The sequence below is a fragment of the Trichinella spiralis genome (genome assembly GCF_000181795.1).
Source record: "Trichinella spiralis strain ISS 195 chromosome Unknown Scfld8, whole genome shotgun sequence".
NCBI classification, from domain to species: Eukaryota; Metazoa; Nematoda; class Enoplea; order Trichinellida; family Trichinellidae; genus Trichinella; species Trichinella spiralis.
This window is the reverse complement of record NW_003526947.1, coordinates 607,328-629,018: the sequence shown is the minus strand read 5'-3', so window position 1 is coordinate 629,018 and position 21,691 is coordinate 607,328. Positions and strand designations below refer to the sequence as shown.

The 21,691-nt window shown below is 32.4% G+C and overlaps 3 protein-coding genes across 3 annotated transcripts; 2 read left to right on the top strand and 1 right to left on the bottom strand.

Annotated features, from left to right (window-relative positions):
* Positions 1 to 15: 15 nt before the first annotated feature.
* Tsp_10398 (hypothetical protein) lies at positions 16 to 2,631 on the top strand. The gene is made up of 9 exons (XM_003372789.1): positions 16 to 40; positions 619 to 710; positions 814 to 945; positions 1,257 to 1,266; positions 1,314 to 1,497; positions 1,582 to 1,675; positions 1,981 to 2,050; positions 2,138 to 2,217; positions 2,587 to 2,631. Exons 1-9 carry the CDS (start codon positions 16 to 18, stop codon positions 2,629 to 2,631), a joined length of 732 nt encoding a protein of 243 aa, XP_003372837.1.
* Positions 2,632 to 2,846: 215 nt separating this feature from the next.
* Positions 2,847 to 13,034, top strand: Tsp_10397 (putative PH domain protein). The gene is made up of 26 exons (XM_003372788.1): positions 2,847 to 2,921; positions 3,159 to 3,260; positions 3,336 to 3,449; positions 3,688 to 3,876; positions 3,959 to 4,201; positions 4,860 to 4,982; positions 5,049 to 5,240; positions 5,322 to 5,456; positions 5,809 to 6,072; positions 6,143 to 6,457; positions 6,608 to 6,780; positions 6,830 to 7,001; positions 7,087 to 7,248; positions 7,330 to 7,512; positions 7,752 to 8,129; positions 9,323 to 9,684; positions 9,782 to 9,851; positions 10,104 to 10,238; positions 10,367 to 10,444; positions 10,566 to 10,745; positions 10,845 to 10,946; positions 11,203 to 11,278; positions 11,365 to 11,452; positions 11,530 to 11,653; positions 11,719 to 11,964; positions 13,029 to 13,034. Exons 1-26 carry the CDS (start codon positions 2,847 to 2,849, stop codon positions 13,032 to 13,034), a joined length of 4,287 nt encoding a protein of 1,428 aa, XP_003372836.1.
* A 7,959-nt stretch (positions 13,035 to 20,993) lies between these two features.
* Tsp_10396 (hypothetical protein) lies at positions 20,994 to 21,560 on the bottom strand. Its single transcript, XM_003372787.1, has 2 exons — positions 21,421 to 21,560; positions 20,994 to 21,240 (listed from the first exon to the last, which is right to left on the bottom strand). The coding sequence occupies exons 1-2, from the start codon at positions 21,558 to 21,560 to the stop codon at positions 20,994 to 20,996; spliced, it is 387 nt and encodes a 128-aa protein (XP_003372835.1).
* Positions 21,561 to 21,691: the final 131 nt, after the last annotated feature.

Below are 21,691 nucleotides of genomic sequence, written 5' to 3'. Positions count from 1 at the left end.
TTAATAATTATATAAATGGTGGACAAAATTTTCACTACAAGTATTTATTATTCATTTATATTTCAATTAGTGAAATTAAAAATAGTCATTTCTTTTCCTGCTTTACATCCGAGTTTTGTTTTATTGAAAAAATAAAATTCCATTGTTTTTGTATAATTTTTTCCCATCGTCCAATGTATGCATTCAATGAATGTAAAATTTTCCCATAATTATTGGCGATCTGTGAGAAAAGTTTTGTTTGGAATAATTATAATAGTTTGAAAATTTTGTGGAAAAACGGATCTAATCGAATTGATGTTTCATTGAGCCTGAAATTAAAAAAGTTTACAAATTAGATTAAATTTGAAATATGCTCGACGATGAATAGATGAATTTTCATCAATAGACTTTAATTGAATAAGCATAATAAAAAAATTTTAAAAGAACTTTATTCTTTTATCATATCAATTGAATTTTGTCAAATTCTTCATTCAAAGAAAAAAGGTTAAAATTCATTACGCATTACAAATATATATATAAATTATCAAAAATGAGCAAGTTTCGAATGAAATTTATTAACAAGTAAAAGTTTTGTTTTTCAAATTTTATATAACCTATAAATCAGTTATTCCTATTCAGTCTTGCACATCAAATTTCGAAGAAAGCGTCTTGATTACTGTATTCATTGTCGATTGGCAAGAAAGGAAGGCGGTGGATGTGCATTTCATTCAGTTTGATCAAAATTAATTTCTTAATCATTGCGGGCAATATCATTGTTTGCTTCGATGTTTGATATTGAATTTGTTTGAATAATTTAATTTTCAAAACAACAAGCTTTACTTGATCGTCTTTGACGAAAAGAATAATAACTTTTGTCCACGCGCCAAGTGTATTGCAAGTTTCTGCGTTGACGCCGCTAAATTGAAAAGGCTCTCCGCAATTGCTGCTGATGCTGCTGAAGCGTGCGTAAGCGACACTGGATTATGATTCGAAGTGCCATAGCTGTTAACAGTAGCTATTGAAATGAGCATCGGGATAAATTGTCATGGCAAACGTTCAGTCATACACTCAAACTGATTGTAAGTTATATTTAAATTCCTTTTAAAAAATGAAAATTTCTTGTTTACATAAATTGTATTTTATACAAATAAATAAATTGAATAAATATTTGAATGAATTCAAAAATTAAATAATTTTGTTTGAAGATTTTTGAATTGATCTTACGAGCAGATTCATTTTTTAAACGAGCATAAAATAGATTTTATTTCATTTTATAGGATTGTTGTAGTAAAAAAAATATTTTTTTTGATGTAATTTTAATCGGTGTTCTTCAGTTGCCAGCGGTCTGCTGAAAGCATCGGACGTGAAGCACATCTTGAATGAGAAAGTGGCGTTACTAACTGGTGGCCGGGATCGATGTGGCCGGCCGATCATTTCCTTTCCGGCCCGTGAAAACGCCGATAAAATCAGCGCCGAAGATCTGCGAATGGTTCTGCTGTATCTTTTTGCTGTTCCAAGGTTATCTATCAGTTTGTTTGTTGATTTAAAAAATAAAAATTCTTTTTTTTTAAATTGTTGCAAATGTGTTTGTAATTTTTTCAGCGATGAAAGCAAAGATATTGGTTTTGTTGTGTTGATTGATATGCGCAATAAGATGTCGTGGACCAGCGTGAAACCCATTTTCAAATGTCTACAGGTAGAAAGAAGGATATGTTTGGTTTTTGTATTCATTCCAATTTATTATATATATCTATTTGAAATTTTACATTTGCTTATTTTTATAATTCATTTCGCTGCGGGTCATTATTTCTTGAATATTTCAAGCAATTCTGCTTTTGGTTGAAAATTGTCCGTTGATTTGACCTGAAAAATATTTGGTCATCTGTTGAGTGTGAAGAGTTTTGAGGCTAGCCATTTGAAGCTAATTGACAAATGGTTTTTTTTTAATTTCTGACAAATGTATTTACAAAAGACAAAGGATATACATTTATTGTTACTGAGACGACGACAACGAATCAATATATGCAACAGGAATTTGTAAAACAAGAACAGAAAATGGCAATTTTTCCTGGTTTATTATTTTACTTGTTTGTTTGTTTTATGATTTTTTTCAGAATGGAATTTTATAAATTGTAATTTAGTTTTTTTTAAATGCCAGGAGGGTTGATGAAACCAGAATTAATAGGTCGAACGTGCGATTTTGACATTTCTTTCCTGTCGTATTCGGTTGTTGGGGCGGTGGGGGGGGGGGGAAAGAATACTTTTGTTTTTTTTTATTTCTTTCTTTTTAAATTTTAATGCAACATGTGTTATGAGGAAGTTGAAAGTTTTTAATTTCAAAATTTTTTTTTCTCGTGAGAAATTTCTTCAACATTGTATACTTTGTTGTTGTTTTTCTGGCTGCTTTTATGCTTGGTGAATATGAGAGGAAAAAATTCCATTTCGCATTATGTTACAAATATTATTTCATTTTCAAGGAAACAATTTGCTTGTTTATATTTCATTTACTGCTGCTGCTCTGACTTCGCTGCTCACGGCTCTGAGCATGTGTGAAATTTTTCGCTGCACTTTGTGAAATTGAAGCGTGAAAATTGTTTTCAACTTGAGTGTTTTCATGAACAACAATCTCGACAATTGCGTGTGAATTTGTGATTTCAATTTTATTATGTAAAAATTTTTAATAATACTTTTTTTTTCATTTTGAACTTTTTTCATAATTTGAAAAAAAAAACAGTTACATACAATTATCACGAATGTATTTTGGTTGATTCGAAATGAGGTTTTCTTTTTTTTCTTTCCCGTTTTCATATTGTGGTTGATGATGAGAAAATCGAAAACATCTAGAGTGATGATCACATTTTCAAATCATGCGTTTAAGCTTGGAAGCGGTTTCTGCTAGGAGTCAACGAACAGTTGCCAGAAGCTGGGAAATGTGTATGTGTGTGTGTGTGCAGCGAAAATTCCACACTTCAATCAAGCTGGAGTCGGATGATGTGTCGCCAGCTTTTGTTGACTTGTTTGCTTGGAGCGAGCGAATGAATGAAATTGAATTTGTCCAAACAAAAATTCATAATTCAATTTAAAATTTCAATATTTGAACAAAGATAAAATTATTTATTTTCTTCATTTGAATTATTATTTCGAAATTTTATTTCCTATTTTTCTTTTCTTCTTTGCAGGATATATTTTCTAAACAAGTACAATCTGTATATCTTGTAAAACCGGACAGATTTTGGGAAAAACACAAAGCAACTGTGGCGAGCAATAAATACAAATTTGAGGTTAGTTTGCATTAAAAAACTAACACTGTTTGTTTTTTATGTTGAAGAATTATTTTTGTTTTGGCCATTTTGCAGGTGCATACGGTTTCTGTTGAGAATCTCGTCAAGTATATTGATCGAAATCAATTAACGGCAGAATTTGATGGAACGTATCCTTACAATCATGAAGAATGGTTAAATCTTAGAATAGTAAGTGCGAATTTGTTGCACAGTGTTTATTTGTTCATATTAATTTATTTAAGTTTACGAATTTAGAAGCAAGTGATTTTTGTTGCTCATCTTTTATAATTTTCAATGAAAAACCTCTTCATCTAGTTTTAATTGGAAACTTTTACTCGACTGTGTCATTTATTAATTATTTAATTGAGATGTTTACTACTTGTATTTTTCAAATTATATATTTTCATTTTAAAATAAATTCATTTAGACGTTGGAAAGTTTTATATGGCGTTCGATGGATGTTTTGCGCATTTTCAATAATATTCAAAAAGAATTGGAACAGAATAATTTGCCTACGGATGTGGATCATGCTAAAAGTGCATTAGATGAACATGCTAAATTGAAAAAGCGAATTGGTAAAGCTCCAATTGAAGAACTTGAACAAGAAGGACAGAGAGTGAGATTTTTTTTTAATTTTTCTTTCATATAATGCTTAAATTTTTAAAATATGAATTTTTGTTTATTTTGCATATTTTCAGCTGGCACATCGGTTGGCTGGTGGAAATGAAGAAGCTTCAAGTTGTACGTCTGATTCGGATTACGCATCCGGCGGTCGAAATTCCCAGTGCAATCCGGATTTTACTTGCGCCGTACCGCATATTGCTTCTTTGTTGAACAATCTGCGCATCACTAGGCAAAATTTGTATACACAATGGCAAGCGCACAAAATTCGCTTAGATCAATGCTTTCAACTGAAGCTTTTTGAACAAGACGCTGAAAAGGTACTGTTCTTGTTTTTCTTGTTTTGCTTTTTTACTTGTTGACTCTTTTTTCTTCTTGAAGTTCGTTGTTACTCATTAGATTTTACAATATTTGTGGAATTTACGTTATGTTTTTAAAATATTTGGTTTTATATTTAAATGGAGAAAAAGTTTCAGAACAAAATTTATTTCATCTATATTTACAACCAATTAATTGTGTAATTTTTGTATATTCTTGTGTGTATTGTGAGATTTGAATATTTGCTTTTACAATTTACAATTTTGAAATTTTCAAATTTTACAAAATGACGACAGAATTGTGAAGATTAGAAAAAAGATCGATTAGATAGATGATATATCACAATTTATTTATTTATATGTACAATTTGAATGAAAGTTTGTTTCAAAATGTCGAAAAAATTCACTTGCGAAAGCCGGTTGTAGTATGAAAATGTAGTTGTGGAATGATGATTGGTGGAAATTTCGATAAATTTATCAAATTATCCGTTATTGAGAATTTTGCTACTTTTCATTGTAATAATTTTGTTGTCGTTGTTGTCGATAATTTGCATGTTTGAAGAAAAATGGCTTTCCATAGTCAGTGAGGCAGTGTAGTTATTGTGTGTGTGTGGTTAATTTGAGGTTGTGAATTGTTATTTTGTAAATGAATCATTTTTAGATGTTCGTTTGGATTCGTCAACATGCGGATCTATTTTGGACGAATTATTCGGATGTTGGTGATTCGCATGAAAGTGCTTCGGCTGTTCAGAGGGAACACGAACAGTTCACTAAAGCTGCTGTGGTAAAGCGAAGAAGAAGAAAAATACGAAAAGTCATTTATCGTTTTTCCCGCTTCACTTCGTTGTAGAATACGTACGTGAACATCAATCATATCATGACGTGTGCTCAGAGGTTGTTGGACAACGGTCACTACGCGTCGCCGATTATTCGAGCCGTGGCCAATCGTTTGGAAAGGGATTGGAAGATGTTTATCAATGCTTTGGATGTTCGCGCTGGCGTTTTGCGTTTGTCGTTGCAATTTCATTTGAAATCTAATCAGGTAGATCAGATAAGATTTAAAAAAATATAATTATGCTTGATGAAATATAGCAATAATTGTTGACTTGTTCATTTTTTCTAGTATTTGACAAATGTGAAAGAATGGCACCGGAGTTGCATGTCAGCTACAGAACTACCCTCGACAGTTGCTGCACTTGAGGCGGCTATACAAGAACATCAGCAGTTGTTTGAAACCGTTTCGCAAGTTTATGCCGAGGTAACAGAATTTATTCAAATTTACCATTCTCTGTTAGGACGAGATCTTTTCTCTTCTTTTTTTTCTGTTCTGTTCTGTTCGCTTTTTATACAAATTTTTATTTATTTAAAAAAAAAAGAAAATTTTTGTGGCGTTTCGACGCCTTTTGTAGATTCATTCGGACAGCCAGAGATTGTTGTATGAATTTGATCGGTTAAAACGACTCTACAACTTCGGAATTGGGCAGGAGGACGGGGATGATGTAGGCTTATTATTTTTTTGTTGCTTGTGTTTATTTCTGTCGATGTTGTTTGTGTTTGTTTGTTTTATTAAAATTTTTTGTTACATATTTGTATTTGCACATATTTTTCAGGCAACTCGTGATGGAAAAGCGTTGATCCAGTCGTTGAAAACACCACCGGCGTTGACGTTGACCGACGCCGAATCGACGACAACAGATTCGAAATCGACCACAACAAGCGGCTTGTCAGAGGACAGTCAAAATTTGGCCCCAATTGTGGAAATTATTCATAAATTGTTGGGTTGGCAGCGTCAGCTCGAAGATGCCTGGCAACAGAAACGAATTAAGCTTCATCACAAATTGGCTTTGCTTTTTTTCCAACAAGATGTCAAGCGGGTAAATGATAAAATGGGGGATAATAATAATAATAGATTAGTTTTTTGATTCGATCAACAATATTGTTCAGGTGATCGATTGGTTGGACGATCATGGAGAATCATTTTTGAGGAGAAATCACGGCGTCGGTCGTACATTGCAACGTGCCCGTGCTTTGCAGCGCAGCCAGCAGCAATTCGAAGACGTGGCCAAGAATACGTATACGAACGCAGACAAGCTGCTTGTCGCGGCTCAAGATTTGGCAACCGGCGGCGAATTGCATCCGGATCAAATTTGTTCCACTGCCCAACAGTTGCACAGCAGGATATCGGTTTTTGCAAAACGAGTTCAAGCACGTCGGAATCTACTCAACTATGCCGTCCTGTTTCACACCCATTACAACGAGGTATTATTTGAAATTTATCCTACCAGAAAATCCAATTGTGAATAATCAATCAGTCAGTATTTCTGTATAATATGTTGTGTATTGTATTGTTTTTCAGCATTATTTGATAATAATTTGAATTGTTGAACGAATCTCTAATTAACCATTTAGATAACATCATGGTTTAAAGAATTGGAACGGTTGGATGCTAATGTGAATGTTGTCGGCAATACGGTGCAAGAATGTGAACAACATTTGGACCAGTGGCTGGCGCGTACGGAAGCGACAAGGCAGGCAACGTTGACCGCTCGCAACGAAGGCATGCAATTGATCAGTCTGCTCAGGTATGAAAAGATCGAACAGCAATGGTCAGTGCGACAATTTTCATTTTAGGCAACAATCGGTTTTGGAAGGTTCGGACAATGTCGAAAGTATTTCATTTGTCGAAGGGATGGTCAAAGATATTGATACGAAACAGAATCATTTCGAAGAACGTTGGAAAGTGCAACGTTTCCAATTGGATATTGGATTGCAATTTCGAGTTTTCGAGCAAGATTCCATATCGGTATGATTTTTCAATTCTACTGTAACATTTGGACGGAATTTTTGTATAATTGAATCGATCTTTTTTTTTTCTTCTCATTTTGGAGGTAATATCTCAATTGGACGGTTGGTCTGAAGATATGCGAGCAATGAGCAACAACGTGACAGTTGATCGGGTGGAGAAAATTTTACCATTGCATCAAGAAAATACTGGCCAAGTGCAAGCTGCCATTGCTGATATAATGCAAAGTGCTCAAGATGTTATTCAGGTAGAATTTTTTTTCTCGTGAAAGTGTCAATTATTGCAATTCGATGATGATTGTTATTTCAATTTGTACGTACAAATTTAGTTGATCGAAAATTCGGGTATATATTTGTTGGTATCGAGCGGCGGTTTGGTGCTCGATTGTATAATTCGTCTGACGGACAAGATTCGCCAACAAGAACGTGACGTGCTATCGTTAGCCGAAGATGTACAATCCAAGTTGGAACAGATTGTCAGTTTGGGTCAGCTTCAATCTTTGGCTAATCAGGTAAAATAGCGTGTACATTTGTGGATGATGTTGTTGGTGTAATGATTCGAACAACCCAGGTTGCGACTTGTATTAATAACGAAGAACAAATGCTGTCGGCCACTTCTGCCGTACCGTGTACGTTGAATGAAGCGGAACAATTGCAAACCGAACACAGACAATTTCAACTGGCAATTGAAGTATTTGTTGGCTTGATTGTATTTTTATATTTGAATTTTAAATTTCTTGTCAATTTGTAGAAAACCAACGAAAGTTTGTTAGCTTTGCAACAGAAAGCCGAAGCGATGTTGTCGAAAGATCACTGCGAAGAAAATATGGTCCGTAATATACTGGAAGAGGTGATTGTACGTTGGCGCCCGTTGATCGCTCTGACCGAAGAAAGGCACAAATTGCTCACGTCGGCGGTGACTTATTACAAAACTTTGGATCAAGTATTGCCCGTATTGGACAGTCTCGAAGAAGATTATCAAACCGAAAGGGACTGGTGTTCTTGGTATGCGAAACAAGCATCGTCGTCCCAAGATCCCAAATCGTCGTCTCGTCTACTGCAAGACAAACCTTCCTACATGTCACAACAAATTGCCAAACACAAGGATAACAAAGAGCGTTTTTTGAGGGTGATTTCTATTTAATTAATTTATTTATTTATTATATCACATTTGTTGTTGTTGTTGTTGTTGTTCAGGGATGTTCTTATGCGAGAAAAAATAGTGATCTATTTTTGAAATATGTACGTCGCAGTATGCATCAACCCCAACAACAGTCGGTCGTGATTTCGTCCAAACAAGTCGAAGGTCGGGTATTGCAAGCTTTGGAAAATCTTCGCACTCGGGAAAATCACATTTTATCATTGTGGACGAAAAAGAAGCGTCGGCTTGATCAATGTCAAGAATACGTTCTGCTCGAAGCTAGCGGTTTGAAAGTATATCTTATCCCCCACCCCTCCCCTGTTTTTTTCTTTCCTTCCATCTATATTCATTGTTCATCTTTTTTTTAAAATTCATTTATTATTTTTTTTTCTAGTTTTTGAATTGGATTCACGATGGAGGCGAAAGTTATTTAACCGCCCATGCGACCAACTCTCTGAGTCGACCAGTTGCTGAAGAATTGCTCAAAGAGCACGACAATTTCGTTGCCAAAGCTAAAGTAAAGTTGAACGGACAAATTTTCATTTGGAAATTTTTTTATCGCTTGGTTATTATTTGAGTATTTTTTTTTCAAATTTTATTCCAAATCGACAGCTCAGTAGAAAATGTTGTTTTAATTGTTTTTATTTTTTATATTTTTCCAATAATTTCTATAATTTTGATCAGCTGAAATTGAACTTGTGCGAATTAAGATGGAACAAAGCAAAGCAGTTTTCGTTTCGAAAAATAGAGACAACATGACTTGAACTGAATTTATTATTGGAAATAGAAATGAATTTTGAAAGATGAAATAATAATAATAATATAATTTTGTTGATTTAACGGGGGATTAACTGTTGTTAGGAACAGCTGGCCTCGGTGCGTCTTTTTTTGGACGTTGGCGACAGTATGTTGAAAAAAGATCCACAACACATCCACTACAACGATATAAGTCAGTGGATGAATACAGTGAAACAGCAGTACAACGATTTTTCGCAGAAAATTGACTTGCATCGTCGTCGACTCGAAGCTGCACTAGGAAGACCCGAAGTATGATGAGCAAATGATCGTATTGTTTTTTTTTCTTGAAATTAATATTCTCATCATCATCATTATTTCAATGGATGAATATTGGATAAATGAAAAAAAAGAAATGTGGTTTTTATTTTTATTTCTTTTTGCAGAAACCTACTCGTGAGTTGGCTTTAGATCGGCAGAGTGATTCTTCTTTGGATGAAAAATTTTTGGATCAGAAAGATGCGCTGGAAAACAAACGAAAATCTGCCAAACGAAAAGAGTATTTTGTTTTTGGTTTTTGTAACTTTATTTTAATGTGGGAAATTATTTATTGCAATGTTTTTTTTAAAATAAGTTTCATCATGGCCGAACTGCTTCAAACGGAACGTGTTTACGTTAACGATTTGGACGTGTGCATTCGATCTTACATGGAAAGCATGACCACTGAACCGAACGTTCCTGCATCAATTGCTGGCAAGCAGGATGTGATATTTTTAAATTTGAAACAGATTCACGATTTTCATTCAAAGTAAAAAAAACGTTTTATTTTCTTCATAATTTGAAAATTATACAGTTGCAGTATAGTGGGGAGAAAAAGAAATCAACTATTTATTTATTTATTTCAGAATATTTTTGCAAGAGTTGGAAAAGTATGAAAGTTTGCCCGAAGATGTTGGCCATTGTTTTGTAACATGGGTACGTTTTTGATTTCTGTGTGATGGCCGGCTTATATTATTCCATTTGTCAGGCTGAAAAATTCCAAATGTACGTTTCATATTGCCGACTGAAACCCAACTCGAACAATCTAGTCACTCAATCGGATGCCAGTTCATTTTTTGATGTAATTTTTTTTTGAAATTTTATTTTTTTTTTGTCTTGTTTGTGTAAGAAGGTGTAAAAAAATGCCAACATATATTGTTGATTGAACGGTGATTTTTCATATTTTAGGAAGTGCAGAAGTTGCGGGGTTTGTCGTTACCGTTGGCTGCTTATTTGATCAAGCCTGTCCAACGAATCACCAAATATCAGCTGCTGTTGAAAGATTTACTCGGTTGCTGTGAAGAAGAGAAAGGCGAAATTCGGGTTTGAATAATTATTTTTTTTAAAAAATAATTCCAATTATTTATTTATTTAATTTTTTCCCCATTTTCCCTTTTATTATTTTTTTTTCATTCTATCTACACTAGTGCTACTTTGCTCATTTTATACAGGATGGTCTTGAAGTGATGCTCAACGTGCCGAAAAAGGCAAATGATATTTTGCATTTGAGTATGCTCGAAGGTTGTTCGGTATGTGTTTTTCTTTTGTCATTTATTATTGTGCAGGTGACAACAGCGGCAAAGAAAGGGAGAGAATGAAGGGAAAAAAACTGTCATCCAATGAATATATACCATTCATGACTTTTCGTAGGATGTTGACAGCTTGGGCGATGTTCTACTTCAAGAGCAGTTGATTGTCTGGGATCCGAGACAGTTGATAAAGAAAGGTCGAGAGCGTCAAGTTTTCCTGTTCGAAATTTGTATGATTTTTAGCAAGAAAGTTTCTGATCAAACGGGAAAATTTAAATACGTCTACAAGATGCGCGTTTTGGTATGTGTTTTTTCTGTTTTCAATCATAATTTTATCAATTTTTTCAATACAAAAGCGAAAAAAGGTTTTGTAAAAAATTTTTTTCTTTTCCACTTGTAGACCTCTGAGATGAACGTAACCGAGCATATTGAAGGTGATGAATGCAAATTTGCAATTTGGACTGGAAAAGTTCCAAATAACGATACAAAAACAATTTTAAAGGTAAATTTTTTTCCCCATTGCATTGAAAATAAATTTTATAATTTTTATGAATTGTAATAAAATGATGAAAATTATTTTAAAAAAAAAGCATAAGGGAGAGTTGGTAAAAAGTCTACAGACAGATGGATCTTATTAAGTGAATTTCACGAAGGTGTAATAATTTAATGTTATTCTTTGAAAGTGTAGTTATTTACGTATAGCTTTAATACTAATAAGTTGGATTATTTATTATATGTGCTTTTATTTCCCATTTCAGGCTTCCAGTTTGGAATCAAAGCTGACATGGGTACGTCGTCTTCGTGATCTGATCAGCGAGCGTATATTACATTTTGGTATGTAATTTTCTTTTTTAAAAAAATGAATATTTTTTTTCTCGATTTGAAATTTTATTAATAATATTTGTTTGTTTTATTTTCAGATCTGCCGTATTTATCTTTGACCAAGGTTAGAGGTCAGCAGGTGAATTATCATCAGAAATGTGCAATTGACGAAAGACGGGTGTCCAAGTGAGAGAAGAATATGTTTTTGTTTTGTTCTAAATTTTCAAATTGGTATGTATAACGGTGAGAATTATTTTTTTCAGTCAAAGTGATACTGGCAGTACAAATACTGAAATCAGCGGTGAGAATTCAGCCCCTGCAACTGGTGATGAAATGGTGTCGCAGAACCGCTGCACTGACGTTGTTGAATCGAAACAACATTTACCGGTATATATATATATGTGTGTGTGTGTGCTTTTATTGGAATTTTTATCGCTGAAATTGTATTCCAGTCGGCCGAAGAAAATGCCATTGTTTTTCTTGTTACCGATGATCACATACCGTCACCTGAAGGCGCTGCTCATGGACAAATTACAGTATGCAGAGGTGAACGTGTGCAACTTGTGTCGGCAATTGTGTCAGATGAGGGTGAATTTCGTATGGTGCGAGTATTGGATACTGAACAGCAACAGCAGATATGTCGTGAAGGTTACGTACCTGCTGATAAGCTGCAATTAATTGCTACAAAAATAGATTCTGTTGACGATGACGACGACGACGACGACGACGACGACGATAGCGAAGAAAGTAAGTGAAAATGATTTTCCTTTAATATAATAAAATTAAATTTAAAAAAATATACATGTATGTATTTTTTGATTTATTAATTATATATAATATTCAAAAATAATTTTCAATTTGTGCATTAATGTAAAAAAAAGGTGAAGGTGGAATTTTTCGTTGAAAATTTGTCGATGAACAATTTCAGGGCACTTTTTTGCATGTTTTTTTTTCACGTGGGGAGTATGCTACATTAATTTATTACTTAATTATTTAATTAGTTTACTTTTTTTTCTAATAAACCAAACTGAGAGTTGTGAGATTGTTTTTTATGAAAAAGTTGGAAAAATCAGTCAGACAGTGAATTAATTTAGTTCATATTTCATATTTTTACCACGACACAATTGTTGTCAATGTTGAAATGAACAGCAACATACTTACTTAAAATATACATCATCGTTTGAAATGTAGCTTTCTGTCAATTTTGTTTGTATCAACTGTGCATAGAAAAAGAAAAAAAGAAATCAATGTTGGTCATTTTGGTTAATTGTCACATGATGAAGAGAGGGCGAGAAGAGGAAGTTGGGTAGGGTAGTTGTGGAATATAAAAAGTGATTTTTTGTTTGCCGAGGTTGGTTTAAAATAAAAAAGAATTATTATAATATTATCGTCCAGTGGCGTTTAAAAGTGAAAATATATTTTCAGTGGAAGAAAATTAACACACAGCTGAGATGAATGGAGCGTGTTTGAAAATTTATTTTGAAGTAGTAATATTTTCATTTTTTTCAAATGTGAAAAAGATAATAATGTAAAATTGAAATTCACAAGATGCATGTGGGAATAGAACAGCTTGTTGGATGTTCATATCGGTGTTAATAGGAAAAAAATGCTACAAAAGTTGTTGCTACAAAATGTATTTAATGTATTGTATTTAATGTGGTTGATTTGTGCAATTTTAAAATTCACGTTATTATTATCAATATGTTGTTCTTTAATTGACCATTTGAATGGTGAAAATATTTCACATTTCTATTGTTTGCAGTTTTAATTTGTAATATCTACTTGGATAAAAAAAAAGATTTTTTTTCTTATTTTTGTTATTGATTTATTTTCATGATAATATGCTGCATTAGTGGGAAAATAATGGAAACTTGGTTTTTTTTAAATTGATAATGATCATGATTACACAAGATGAATGAATATTTTCCAATTTTTGACGACGCACACACTTACATATTTATGGAGAGGATGAAGTAGATTGGAACAGAAAGTAGTAGTAGTAGTAGTAGTAGTAGTAAAGAGTGGAAATAAATTGCTGAAGAAGAAGTAGAAGATTGCAAAGCATCATAATATTAATGATTGTGAAAAGCAAGAGGAATGATGATGATGATGATTGTTTTTGATAATTGTGCTTGAAATTGGTCGAAATGATTTGATGAATCGGTCGAAGAGTGAACGTGGCCGTTTTCTTTTCATGCAAACGAATATTATTAATGTTGATGTTGTTGTTGCTTCTGCTTCTGTCTACTTTCTGCTACTGATCAAAATGCACATCTGACTAAAATGTGCATATATAAAAATGCTTTTTCCATCCACCCTCTCTCTTTCGTCTGTCTTTTTCTTTTCTTGTTTTATTCGCTATTGTTGCTTGAAAAAACCAAATTACAACTAAATGGGAGGGAAATATCAATGACAACGATGCTACATCATTGGGCTATATATATTTTTTTTTATAATTTATGATTTTAATTAATTTATTTTTTCATCTTTTTCGTGAAGAAAATTTTACTTTTTATTTCATTTTTATAAATTCTTTCCTTAATAGTGGACGAAAGAACAATTTTAATCAATTAAAATTTATCTCCATGCATGATGAACAATCAGTATAGGTTGTTGTTTATTTATTTGTTATGCATAATTTTGTGTATTGTTTCATGTGATTATTAAATAATTTTTCTTTTCAACCAACCTGACCAATCAGTAGCAGTACTTTCACGGCAAATATTGTTGTTGCTGAGATTGTGAAACGTTTGCTGCGTATGTGTTGGTGAAGAAGTGTTTGTTTGTTTGTTTGGCTGCTGCAGAGAATGTGAAAAAAGCACACCAAGCTTGACGTCGTCGTCGTCGTCGACAACTTGCTTGCTTTTCTCTCTCTCTCTCTTACTTTCTCTTCACTTCTTCCTCTTACTCTCTTATACTTTCTTTGTTCACTCGACAGCATTTATTTTAATTTATTTCTATTTTTCTTTGATTTTTTCAATCAACATTTATGACATATTATATATTTCAATTTCGACTATTTTTTGACATTTTAATTTAGTTTAATTTTTTTTTTTTCTAGTACCAGTAGTGAATTAATGGATGAATTTATATATATATATGTATTTGATTGTAATAGCATAGATTGTTTGTTTGTTTGTTTTGTATTTGTTTTTTGGAAAAATTTGTGCGTATTCTGCAATGATGAACAATTACAGTCGTCGGGATACTTTCAATTTTTTTTTAATGATTAGCATTTTATTAAGCATGTCTCTTGTGAATTTGTTCATTTTTCAATTTTACTCTCACAGGCGCAGCAGCGGCGATAGTTGAAAAAAGGAAAATTACAATCGAGAACGACGACGACAACGACGAAGAAGAAGAAAGTGAAGAAGAAGAAGAAGAAGAAAAAATTGAAACTGAAAACGTTGAACAAATGAAGCGTAAAAATTTGAGGCGAGTAAAAAATTATCATTATTATTAATAATCAATGCATGCATATTATATTTTAAATTACTTTTTTCTATTATTATTATTATTATGTTCAATTTTTGATTGAATTCTTCTTTATTTTTTTTTCTTTACATTTTTCATTTGAACATTTTTCGAAATATACACAATTTGTTTGGATAAATTAGTTTAAGTTTGATTTTTTTTTTCATTTGTCATTTTGTCGTCAAGTTGTCCTTTAGAATATTATTATTATTATTCTTATTATTATTATTACTGCACGACGACGACGACGACGGCGACGATGAGATAGATGCATCACGCATTTTTATCGTTTAACAAAATCAATTAACTAGCTATATCCATTAAAACTGTTAAAAGCGGTTGATTTTATTTTCAATCACTACCAGAGGGGGTTATTTATTTATTTATTTATTTATTTACCAGAAAAATACGTATGCTTTAACTTGCATCCGATGTATTAATTTATTGAACTTTAATAGAACACAATCAACGTGTATTTTAAGCTTTCTTTAATTCAGCAATTGCATTCACTCGCAGCTATTTTGTTTTCTGCTGTTGCTCTTGTTGCTTGTTCTGTTTGGTTGTTTTTTTTTCTTTACTTTATCAACTTTTTTATTTTTCATATCCCCTCCCCCTCCCCTTACATACACACCATACATATATATATATATATATATATATATATATTGATTTTATTATTTTATTTTTACGAGTGAAACTTGTTTTTCTGCGTTTTATCGTAAATGCGTAGTGAGCAGTGGAATGTCGCCAACTGAGGGGGCAGTATATATTGCAGTGTTAAGCACTATTTTTTTATTTTTTTGACCGAGAATCTAGCGGAAAATGTGAAAATTGTCAAGAGATTGGTCGGTTGGTCGCTTGGCAACATTTCCACTCATTTCCAAAAGTTGATGAACGAGAAATTAATTTCCTTGTCATTAATGAAAAATGTTTTTTTTTCTTCATCCTCTTTCTTTCTCAGTAACAGCAACTGGTGGAGCTTTGAATCATTTTGATCAATTTTTGGTAAAATCAAATTGATCAATTTGTGTGATGCTTTGAAATGATGCAGAGTACTTAGTAGTAGTAGTAGTAGTAGTAGTAGTGGTTGGTGGTAGTGGTAGCAGCTTTCGTTCAAAAAAGGCCACTATGTTCAAATTTGTGTTCCACGACAATTTTATTATATTATTATTATTATTCTTTATTCAAATATCGACATCGTTCACTCACTCGTTTGTTCAGTTGTTGTGCAGCACATTTGTTTTTTTTTTCTTCTTTCAAATTTTTCATCGTCAATTACTTGCTCTGACTGACTTTGTGAAAACTTTTCTCACGCTCAAAATTCACCATTATATCGCATCAGAATCTATCTCCATTAGTCAAAAATCGATCTACAAACAATTTTTATAATAAGTTTTTTTTCAATTTTTTTCGTTTCATTGTCAATTTCAAGTGGCTTAGTTTTGAGTTTTCAGAAATTTGATAGAATTCCGTGTACTATTTTTGAATATCTTCTGCTGCTGAGCAGCTGTTTCGCATTTGGTGAACGACGAGAACGTATTTTTATTTATTTATTTTTTTTTTCGTGTCATTTTTTACTTGTTGTTGTTGTTGCACCCACGTTCTGTTTGATTATTTTATTAGGAACTTTTTATAGAACAATTTCTATTCCATTTGACTGAAACTGATATTTTTTCAGTTGAAGAACAAAAAATTTTTTTTAAAGTTTAAATTTAACAATGGAATGTAGTTGTTTTTCTTTTTTATTTTTCCCATTTCAACCCACAACGAGAAGAGGAAAGAATATAAATAAACAGACTTTCTTATCTTTTCTCGTGCCTGCTTGTCAAATTGTCTTACTGTTGTTCTGCAACATTTCCTCGCGACTGAGTTGTCGTTGTCTGTCACACTCTCCAGTTCTGTTGCATAATTTACAATTTGATTCTTGCGATTCCATTCTACTTTTGCACGTCCAATTGATAATAGCAATTTATACAAAAAAAAAGTAACGTAGTAGTATTCACTTCTTCTATATTGAATTGATCCTCTTGTGCGTATATTCTAATATGTGTGTGTGTGTGTGTTCGTGTGCTAATTTATTTTTCTTAACAAACGTAACTTTGTTTGTGCAGTGGATTGTAAAATTGAAAAGCATATTGCTCGTTCAAATCAGACTGTATTAATTGTGGTTTGAAATTTAACAAATCAAAATGGTATTATGTGTTTATCTTTTTTGCGACAGTATAATTTCAATGATAAAATATTTATGTTTGTTTGTTTCGGGTAGTTTGATTATCAGTTAGCAGTGAAATGTGTTTGTCGTTGTATAGTCATGAAATTTGGAAGATGAAAAAGTTAAAACAAAAAAACAACGACAGAAATGATATTTGAATTTGAAAAGTTGAAATATGTTCTGCTTTGCTGTGCTGTGAATGAACGAGAGGTGCTGTGGTGGTGGTGGTGTTGTTTGTTTGTGTGCAAAAAGGCTTTTTGCAAATTGATCACATTGCTCTGAACAGCTGATCAGTGTTGAACATTTTTGTTTTTATTCATGATTTGTTTTATTTCAAAAAATTAATTAATTAATTATTTATTTATTGTTTCAGAAAGTGGTTTTCGTTGAGTTCTCAGCGGCGTCTTGTTCGACACCAGTTCAATTCGGGCAGCCTCTGTTCGAGCAAGTCCGATTCGAGGAAAAATAGCACTGCTGCTGTTGCTTCTGCTGCTGCTGCTGCTGAACAACAGTCGAATTCGTTGAATGGTGGAACCAGTCAGGTAAGTGGAACAACAATATTTTTATGCATTAATTTATTCCAAATTAAAACTTTACGTTGTGAATTTTAACAATTAAAAAAAAATTTTTTTTAAATCATTAAATAAATAAATTCATCACATTTACACATACATATATGTATGTATGTATGTATGTACGAATCTTTCTCTCTTTCTCTCTCTGTGTGTGTGTGTGGAATCTGTGAAATGCGTCATTTCATAATTACGTCATTTCTTTGGGCATTCTTTTTTTCGTTTTTGCTTAATTTAATATACTGTTTGTTGCATTGTACGTTCGAAGCATTGATCGAGAAAATGCATCGTCATCGATTGTGGGTGGCAATTTTTCTCTTTATTATTAGTATTTTTTTTATTTTTTATCATACACACCACACAAAAGTTGATTTTCAAAGAGGATTTCGCTGCTAGTTGGTCTGCATTGTTTCTTCTGTTTTATATGCATATTTTTTCTCGTCAATTTTTGACTGACCTGACTGCTGAAATGACGTAAAATAATAATAATGCGTTGAAAAATTTTCTTCGAACGTCCCTCTCTCTCTCTCTCTCTCTCTGTGTGTGTATGTGTGTGCGAGTTATTTATTTAATATGATTATTTCGTTTCCAATTTTCACTGTCAGTATCGATCGGTGGCAAGTTGGCAATTTGTGGAAATTTCATAATAGCGTTGAAAAAAAATTCGTTTTTTTCTTTTCTTTTTTTTTGCATTTTCATTGGTAATAATTATTGATATTTTGCACAATTTTGTTGTTATTTGAAAAATTTTGTGAATATTTTGTAAAATTTTAATTATATTATTTAAAAAGAAAAACGAACATTAAATATTAACTGTTCAAAGTGAGAAGATTCGATCATTGTTTATTTTATTTGTAATGGGTATTTTTCACATTTCAGAGGAATAGTTTTTTTTTTTTGATCGTTGGTTGCATTTTTGATGTTTTATTTTTTCCAAGAGTTGAAAAAAGTTGTTTGTATTGTGGTTATTAATTTTGCATATGGAGAAAGGCTAAGAAGAAAAAAAAAACGAGATGAAGTAGAATAATATTTAAACACATCAAGATGTATGTATGTGTATATTATTTATTGTTTTTTTTTATTTGAATGAAGTGTAAGTTTGTTTTGGCGAGAGAAAGTTGTGTTTAGTGGAGAGAGGGAGAGAGAAGAATTGACGTACGTGAGTGAATTGCTGCTGCTGCTGCTGCTGCTGATGTAGTATTTGCATTTTGGCTTTATATATTTATTATTGATTGGCGTGAAATCTTTTCTGGCGCCTGCTTTTTAGCCCAACCAGGCGAAAGCTTGGTTGGCGTTTTCGCTCACTTTATTCTCGTTCGTTTCATCATTCTCCGTTATGTTGTTATTGATTTTACACAATTCAGTTTCAGTAGTTGAGTGGTGATGGTGGTGGTGAAGGGGGTTGGGGTTGGGTTGGGTTGGGTTGGGGGGAGAATCATTTTTCTTCTTTTTTTTTATCTTTTCTTTCTTCTTATCTCTCAAAACTCCTTCCTTGCCCATCCATTCTATAATATATATATATATACGATCTTAACTTATTCTTCACTACTCTGTACATGTCCCCTTTCTGTCTGTTTGTGTGTACATTTTTCTTCATGTTGCTATTGCATTTGAACAGCAACAACAACATTTGATCACTTTATGCTAATCAACATCAGCACCAGCAACTTATCTCTACAGATGATATGCTTGTTGTATATTAATTTGTCTGTTTTTTTGTGTTACTTTTTAATTTCGATTAGATTAATAATTTCTTGTGCAATGTCAGTATAAATTTATTTTTATTAATTAATTTCAACAATACTCTCCCTCTCTCCCTCTCTCTCTTATTTTCCTTGTGATGAGATGATGAAAAAGAGATTAAGTAGTATTGCGGAATAAATTAAAAAGTCAAATTGAATTGAATTGAGTCGAATTGGAAAGAATAAAAATTGGTGAAAGACAGTTGAAAAATGGTCAAATATGTTATATATGTACACTGGCAATTATTATTATTATTTATCAGTTGACCAAACTGGGCCAGTGTTGTATTTCATTTTATTTTAAATTTATTTCTACTGATCACGATTGTGATTTTTTTTTCATTTTTTTTTCTTTTTTCATATATATATGTATATCGTCAACGTCAACTTTATCTATGAATCGTATTTTTTAAATGAACAGATTTTCACTTTCCACTTTATTTTTTTCACATCTAGGTGGTATATAATAATAGTTATTATTATTGTAAAATTTATTCAAATTTATACCTTTTTTGTTTTGTTGATTGATTTGTTGAAAATTTGTTTGATTTTATTACTACATTTTTCAAATGTATTCTTTGTTGTTGTTGTTGTTCAACGTTTAGTTTTGTCGACGAAATTATTATTATTATTTGGATCATTTTATTTCATATTTGTCCAATAATTCTTCTTCGGCTAAATCTTTGGGGATTCGTGATCTGTGCTCTTGTGCGAATGTGCTGTTTTGAGATTTGTTGTCGTTAGTGACCGTTGTTGGTGATAACAATTCAATTTCATATTCTACTATTGTCAATTGCAGACGCTCTCTCTCTCCCTTTCTCTCCTTCTCTGATTGCGTTAAATTCATTTAAATTGCTCGTCCAATACCACCACCACCACCACCATTACCATCAAATTTTCATATTTTCTATTATATCATCATCATTTCACTATCGCAGAAGTAGTAGTAGTAGTAGTAATAGTTAGTGATAGTAGTGGTCACATGATCAGATATATATATATATATATGTATATCATGTTGGTATTCGGATCATTGTTGTCACACGGTTTTTGCTTTGTTTTGCTGGTTGCTTGTAATTTTTCTCACGATATTAATTAATTAATTAATTAATTACAATTCACTTCAACTCTTTCTTGCTTCTTTCTTTTATTTGTCAACGTGTACGTGTTCCGTGTGTGCGTTCAATATATATGTATAATTAACCGTTGCTATCCCCACATATGACATATTCTATTCATGCTGACGTAAGTGTTTGTGAAGTTTATAAATCGCGTAATTATTTATTTATTGTTTGTACATTTTTCTCTAGCTTTTCTACTTGCAATGTTATTTGAAGAAATTTGATTTTTAAACAACATAAACGACAAAACAAGAAAAAAAAAGAAGCATAAAGAGAAATATTCTCAATTTTTGTTTCCCTCTTTTCTCATATTTTCTATTTATTGATTTGTAAATCATTATTTTTTGAAAAATTTCATGAATACAACAATGACAATGAATTTTTCAACTGATGCTGCATGTTTTGTTTTTTTTTCTCTTCCCAATAGGCGTCTGTCAAACGTACGTATAGATGGGGGGGGGGGATTTTTCTGTTTCGACTGGTCGTTTTGTTAACTATGATGTTGGGGGGGGGGGATTGTAGTAGTTTGCTAGTTTCATGACAATCTGATGATTGCTGCTTTGGTATAATGAATGGGGGATATTGATTCGCGTCGCAATTGACTGACTATACACGCATTATGGCAGCAAGCAGTTGGATTGGATTGGATTGGACAATTTTCTCAAGTGTCGTGTAAAATGGAAGGAATACGTTCGGCCGAGAGATGGATAATGGCATTTTTCGAAGAAGCGGAACAAAGTTGGTAACGGCGGGCAAAGCGGGCAGAGAAGAGGTTTGTAATAAGCGCGCGCGGTGGCGGCTATAACTGGGAGGAAAATGGTCGCTTTGTTGCGCGGTTGCAACTTTCACTTTTCTTACAAATCAATATTTTAACGCTCATTTCGACACAACAACACATTTTCACTTCCACTTTTACTACTTACTACTTTTACTTTTGCTACTTTTCAACAAAAAAACAAAATATCCCATTTTTTAAAGTTTACATCTTTTTTTTTCAATGTTCAAGTTATTATCATCATAACAGGATTATTACAAGACCAGGATCGCGGTGTTGGCAATTTTTACCCTTTTTGGAAAAATCGTAATAATATTTTGTTGTTGTTGTTGTTGTTTTTTATTTTCTATTCTCAAATTTTCTTCTTCGCTTGTGATTGTTGTTGGTAGGCATTTCATTTTCCACCGAAAACATTCCCCAACACGCACACTTTTTTTTCTCTCTTATCCATTTTTTCACATGGGGGTTGTCTGTGGTGTCTGTGGAACAAAATTCAATTTTTATCTCCCACATTTTTTCTCTCGTCTGC

Coding starts and splice junctions, on each gene's coding strand:
- Tsp_10398 (XM_003372789.1), top strand. CDS start 16: ATGGTGGACAAAATTTTCACTACAA. Junction 1,498..1,581: donor TATCTTTTTGCTGTTCCAAG/GTTATCTATCAG, acceptor TAATTTTTTCAG/CGATGAAAGCAAAGATATTG. Junction 1,676..1,980: donor CCATTTTCAAATGTCTACAG/GTAGAAAGAAGG, acceptor ATTGTTACTGAG/ACGACGACAACGAATCAATA.
- Tsp_10396 (XM_003372787.1), bottom strand. CDS start 21,560: ATGAAATGCCTACCAACAACAATCACAAGCGAAGAAGAAAATTTGAGA. Junction 21,241..21,420: donor AACACCGCGATCCTGGTCTT/GTAATAATCCTG, acceptor TTGATTTGTAAG/AAAAGTGAAAGTTGCAACCG.
- Tsp_10397 (XM_003372788.1), top strand. CDS start 2,847: ATGCGTTTAAGCTTGGAAGCGGTTTCTGCTAGGAGTCAACGAACAGTT. Junction 8,130..9,322: donor ACAAAGAGCGTTTTTTGAGG/GTGATTTCTATT, acceptor TTCTTTTTGCAG/AAACCTACTCGTGAGTTGGC. Junction 10,746..10,844: donor TCTACAAGATGCGCGTTTTG/GTATGTGTTTTT, acceptor TTCCACTTGTAG/ACCTCTGAGATGAACGTAAC.